Source organism: Adiantum capillus-veneris, chromosome 16, assembly GCF_014529385.1.
Source record: "Adiantum capillus-veneris isolate H3 chromosome 16, ASM1452938v2, whole genome shotgun sequence".
Taxonomy (NCBI): domain Eukaryota; kingdom Viridiplantae; phylum Streptophyta; class Polypodiopsida; order Polypodiales; family Pteridaceae; genus Adiantum; species Adiantum capillus-veneris.
Window position 1 is genome coordinate 24,287,002 of NC_140946.1, and position 5,964 is coordinate 24,292,965.

Genomic DNA, 5,964 nt, shown 5'->3' on the forward strand with positions numbered 1-5,964 from the left:
TTGAAGGTGAGAAAACAGGCAAGATTCTCTCTCTCTCTCTCTCTCTCTCTCTCTCTACTGTCCAAGCAAGAACGCACACGCATGAGCCTCAGCGCATTTACTCCCTTTCACGGCCCCTCTCTCTCACGGCTCTAGAGTGTTGTCCCTGAGCAATCACCGGCTGCAGGGGACACTGGTCGGATGAAGTTGGAGCTCTGTCGCATGCCCACTGTGTTCGGCGCGCACTGTTTTGAAGCTTGCCGGATCAAGCTCATGCCGACACGTGTTCGAGGGAGGGGCCGGAATCCCTTCCCCCATTATCTATTAGTGTATATATATATATATATATATATATATATATATATTATTTTTTTTCCCTCATGTTTTGATTTCCTTTTTGGAAAGCCATCGTGAAATCTCACCTTGTTTCAAAGCTTAAGTGATTGCAATTTTGCCTCAAAAGACTCACTTTCTATTATCTCTCTAGTCTCAATCTTTTCTCTCTCATCCTTGGGAAAAGGTTAAGGTCAAATCCACAAGTTCTAAATGAATAAAAAATTAGAGGACTCACAAAACTGCAAGCGCCCTTTTGACTTTTGCCGTGTGACCGCAAAGAAAATGGTCATTTTCTTTTTCCTTGTGAGAGTGTTGTTGGCTTTGTAAAAGAAACCCTTAGTGTTGGGCTCGGTTAGGGCTACTTCATAGTTTTGAGTGCACGATGGAGACTTACCTTTTATTTCACATCTTGTATTTACTTTTCTTGCATTCTATTGTTTTAGAATGTTAAAGTGAAGTTTCACTTCACATAATTTTAATAAATTTTACACACACACACATAACATATATGTTTTTTTTGCATTCTATTGTTTTAAAATGCTAAAGTGAAGCTTCACCTTGCATAATTCTAATAAATTCTAGACACACACATATATTAATTAGTTCTTTTTATTTCACCTTGCATTTCACAACTTCACATGGCTTTATATTTTTTCATTTTATAGCTTGATTCCAATTAGTATTAACATTTAAGAAAGTCTCTTTTATTAAGCGGTTGTTGATCGAGTTTTCTCCTCACAAAGAAAAAAACTGAAAATATTAGCAAAAAAATTGAGATTTGTAAAATGTTTGGACGACTTTCTCACATATTTCATCCGTTTTTCGTTTACCATGGTTTGCAGCTATCTAGGTTCGATTTTCAATCGGTTCAAAACTAAGCTGATGCAATCCTTTCCCAAACAATGTTACCAATTTAATTTTACCACTTTCTTATTGTTTTTGAAAGCCGTCGTGACCCTTTCACTTGTTTTTAGGGGGGTAACATATAACAATTACCCCCATGCGTACGAGGGCCATCGGAGCACAAATAATATGGTAAAAATGTGAAAATGGAGTTCATATGACGTTCACATGGTGTTCACTTTGCAATGAATGTGTTCGTATCATGCTCGCTTTGGAATAAGTGTGTTCCCATGGTATTTCCTAGCTCACAAGGAGTGCACAGGGTGTTCACAATACGTTCACTTTAATGGAGTTCAGTTGGTGTTCACTTGGGATTCTAAACTCACCTGCTGGGTCTCCGTCAAAGCAATGGTCCATCAAAGTGAAGGATCGATTCTTGCCCTCCAAAAAGGTTGGGGGTGGAGTGTTCATGATTCTCGTGTTCGGCCTCACGCGCTAACCCTCCTGCATAAATCTCACGCTGCTTCTGCGAGCTAGCTTACAACTCTTCTCAGCTCCCTCATCAAAGGTTTGCGCTCTCTCTCTCTCTCTCTCTCTCTCTCTCTCTCTCACTCACACACACACACAGCGCACAAGCGTGGTTGAGGCAACTTATTCTAGTCGGAAGGCTAGAGAGGTTATAGGTGCATGCATGCAGACATGATTCATAAATGTTGAGCTGCAGGAATGCCTCTCAGCAGATAAAAATAATTGACTAACTAATTATACCGCTTGGTCTCACATAGACATTCACACATGGCTTCCGTTGTGTAAAGCCACTGTCTGTTTGTTTGTCACTCTCGGAGGATTGGTCTCTTGATCTTGGCTATTTATGTGGATGTAGGCAGGCATTGAATTGGTGGCCATAATACGGACTTGTAACTTCTTAGGGAATAAATGCATTCAGAATGCAGTTTTACTCTAGTTTGGCTCTCAAGTAGATGTGTTTTATTGGCAGGTTATACAGTCTCACAACATATATAATTTTGAGAAATGGCAACAGAGGCACCTCCTGCAGAAGACCTTGTGGAATGGGGCAAATCAGACAACCGGCGCTTTCTGCATGTTGTATACCGTGTTGGTGATCTGGAGAAAACCATCAAGTGAGTCCAATTTGACAGTTTTGCTTATTGTTTTCCGATACTCAGCATGGTTGTTAAGCTCTCATTTCAATATATGATCAAATCCTTCGGAGATGTGGACCATCACTGCAAGTTGGAGGTTGATTGTTGGCATTATCAGTCCTAATGGTGGTAATCTTTCCAGGTTCTACACAGAGTGTCTGGGCATGAAACTTCTAAGGAAACGGGACATCCCCTCTGAGAAATATACAAATGCTTTTCTTGGATATGGCCCTGAAGTCACTCATTTCGTCATAGAGCTTACATATAGTATGCCTTTTCTGTATTGCGTTACGAATGTGTCTTTTTGTTGGTAGAGGAACTCACATAATTGTCTACCCTTTGCAGATTACGGTGTTGAGAAATACAATGTGGGCACAGCCTTTGGATATTTTGGGATTGTTGTTGAAGATGTGAGGAGACACTCCTTGTTTGTCTTTCTAACTTTATAGAAGCTGATCAATCAAGGTTGGTCTTATGCTTTTTGAGCTGCCTTGCATGTATGGATGCAGGTAAAAGCAACACTGGAATTGATAAAATCTAAGGGAGGTAAGGTAATCACAGAAGTAGAGGGTTCGTTGACTGCTTTGGTTGAGGACCCGGATGGCTACAAATTCTCTCTTACCCAAACGGGCCCCACTGCTGATCCTTTCAGTCTTGTGATGCTCAAGGTTGGAGACCTTGATCGAGCAGTAAATTTCTATGAGAAGGTGAGGCAGCTAATGTAGGTTGGTGTGTTGAATGATATGGAAGCTGTGCTTGGCTTAACTTATGATTCGTGTATTGTGCAGGCATTTGGGATGACTTTTTATCACACTGATGAAAGCTCTGAAGAAAAGGTGTCTATACCATACTGCATAATATATGCATACAAGCCTTGAATTGGATTTGTTGTTTGAAACTGAGCATGACTGGTGTGATTACTCGACTTGTGTGTATAAGTGCTTGTTCAAAATGGTTGTGCGTGACCACCAAGTGGGAATTGTACATGCTTGTCCTTTGCTTTTTCTGTTGTCTATAACACATGGTTTAGTTGGAGCAGATGCGGTTATTAAGTAAATATGTTGTGCATTGTAACCAAGAGCTATGGAAATGCTCAAATGTCAAGCATGGGAATTTATGGCATACTATTGCCAGCAGTAGTTAACAGGATTTGGGGATTAGATGATTGATCTTGCAGGAGGGGAGGTGAGGTGAAGACGCAAAGATGTGAAGGTGTTGATGGGAGACGGAAAGCAGCCCAAGGCTTATATTGATAGTAAGGATGAATTTGAGAAGAGAAGAGAACCTGGCAGGGTTGTTCCTGTGTAGGCACAAAAGCCAAGTTGAGCTCTCTAGCAGAGAGTCTCTCCTTGACATAATGATAATGCAGATGTATGTGCATGTGTGCGTGCGTGCGTGCGTGCATGCATGTGTGTGTGTGTGTGTGTGTGTGTGTGTGGGTGGGTGGGTTACAAAAAAAAAGTGTGGGTGGGTTGGGGGGTGTGGGGGGTGGTAGTTCTACACCCACTATTGGGCACTGACGAGGGTAGTGGGGATGTCATAGTATTTAAGGTAGTGGGACGAGGGTAGTGGGGATGTCATAGTATTTAAAGGTGAATCTGGGCCTACCCTTTGAGTGCTCACTGAGTTGTGTAAACGCATGGTAACATATTCTCTTGTACTTCTCTCATATCTCACCCATGTTCATACTGTGTTTGTTAGTGCGTGTGGTATTTTTGTTGCTGGCCTGTGTATGACTTCAAGCTTACTGGCATCGACTTAATAGCTTTGCCTTGTTCCTCAAGTGTACAAAAGCATATTTAGGATATGGTGATGATGAGAAGAAGACCACACTTCTTGGGCTCACCTACAATCATGGAGTGACGGAGTATGACAAAGGCAACGCATATGCTCAGGTAAGACAAAATCTCTGTCCTTGTGACAATGCATTTCCTACAAAATCTTGACTGCTAGACGATTGCCAGATTGCACTTGGGACAGATGATGTCTACAAAACAGCAAAGCTTCTGAAAGAGTTTGGTGGGAGGGTGACTCGTGAACCGGGTCCTTTGCCTGGCATCAATACTAAAATCACAGCTGTACTTGATCCTGACGGTTGGAAAACTGTAAGCTTTTCCTTATTGTTTAGAAGGATGATAACTTTTGGATTGATAGTAGGGATAACTGCTATATGGTAAATTGAGGGCTTTCCTCTTCAGCTTTCTGAGGCATGTCTAGGTTGTTTGGGTGAGATCTACGTTTATGGCAGCTACTTTCTCTTTTCACACTTTCTGTTGGCTAAAATCATGTGGAGGATTTGTTGATCAACGGTGTATATGTGCTAAAAGAACATTCAAATATTGTGAGCTTATACCTATAAATATACTAATCACTTCAGAGTTATCATCTTAAATGAGATCACAAAGAAACCTTAAATATGTTCCAACTTCAAATGGTCATAACTTACAATTAGTGTAAGAGTCTGCAGTATACTCATCTACTCTTAAAAGTTGGACATCAAAAACATTACAAAACAAATATACAGTTGAAGCTCTTGTTCAATGGTTTTAAATTTTCAGAAATGGTTTTTAGATACAATTGGTGCCTATGGCAGCTCTGTGGGTATTGTTCTAGAACTGGGATTGGAGGACTGTCGGAGGACAATATCATGGTTTGTTCCTGTTAAATTATTGTTTTGAAAACTGGATGGCGAACTGCTGCATTTTTTCAACAGGTCTTTGTCGATAATGCGGATTTCCTCAAAGAGTTGGAGTAGCATAGCAGGAATGCGTCATTGCTCAAGTCCTGCATTTTTGCTCAAACAAGGAAATACACACTGCTACCGTATGATCGAAAGAGATGACAGAGGATCCTCTAAACATGACTTCCGGTTACTGCACAAAAAGTTACCTGTAGCATGTTTTTTAGATGTATAGAAAACTCAAGCTTCTCTGTCTATGGACCATATTGAGAAGTAGTCCTTTTGGTTGAACCAAGGATACCATCTCCAGGACCAATGAAAAGAAAGGGACTTTTTTCTTTTTTAGATTGTATGTGTTTGACATATATGTATGTATCAAGCCTAGAAGAATTTAGATACTGTGGCGCGTTGCTTTGTTGCTTTCTTGACAAGCCCTGATGTCTGTAACAAGGGAGGGAGCAGGATCTTCTGAGATAGCAGCTTCTTATTATGATATATTTTAGAGGGTAGTTAATAAAATGAAACAAAACCAAGTACCTCTATCTCCCCCTCCCCCTCCCTTCAATCGGTGGGTTGATGCCCACTTTTTCCCGAACATTGGTTTAGGATCAAGATTTGCTACAAGTTATGACATTAACTTCATAATAGCAGGACATTGTAATGACAACATTCTTTTGCCATGAAGAGAAGCAGAGTTGAACAAGGAATATAGTGGGCTAAAAGGTTAGAGTAATTGAAGTTATTGGCTAAGGTGGATAACAAGGTTTTTACTAAGTGGGATTGATAAGCTGCTTGGGCTCAATAAAAGTTTCAATGTATTTACAAAAGATGAGCCTAGGTGAGTAGATGGTAGCGAGATGAGTTATTATTGAGTTTAAATTGCAATAGGACTCGAATCTAAATATAAAATTGAGATTTATTTCACTTTTAGGGATTGCCATGTAAGGTGAGCAGCACTATGTA

The 5,964-nt window shown here is 40.5% G+C and overlaps 1 protein-coding gene across 2 annotated transcripts; it reads left to right on the top strand.

Moving 5' to 3' along the window:
* Positions 1-1,499: 1,499 nt before the first annotated feature.
* LOC147438719 (putative lactoylglutathione lyase, chloroplastic) lies at positions 1,500-5,423 on the top strand. 2 transcript variants are annotated; one of them, XM_086484711.1, is made up of 9 exons: positions 1,500-1,726; positions 2,156-2,300; positions 2,464-2,588; positions 2,667-2,731; positions 2,831-3,028; positions 3,110-3,157; positions 4,106-4,216; positions 4,286-4,426; positions 4,915-5,053. In XM_086484711.1, exons 2-9 carry the CDS (start codon positions 2,191-2,193, stop codon positions 4,984-4,986), a joined length of 870 nt encoding a protein of 289 aa, XP_086340837.1. In that variant the 5' UTR covers positions 1,500-1,726; positions 2,156-2,190; the 3' UTR covers positions 4,987-5,053. The 2 variants fall into 2 exon arrangements, with proteins under 2 accessions (XP_086340837.1, XP_086340838.1); XM_086484712.1 differs by having other exon boundaries at positions 1,511-1,726; positions 5,035-5,423.
* Positions 5,424-5,964: the final 541 nt, after the last annotated feature.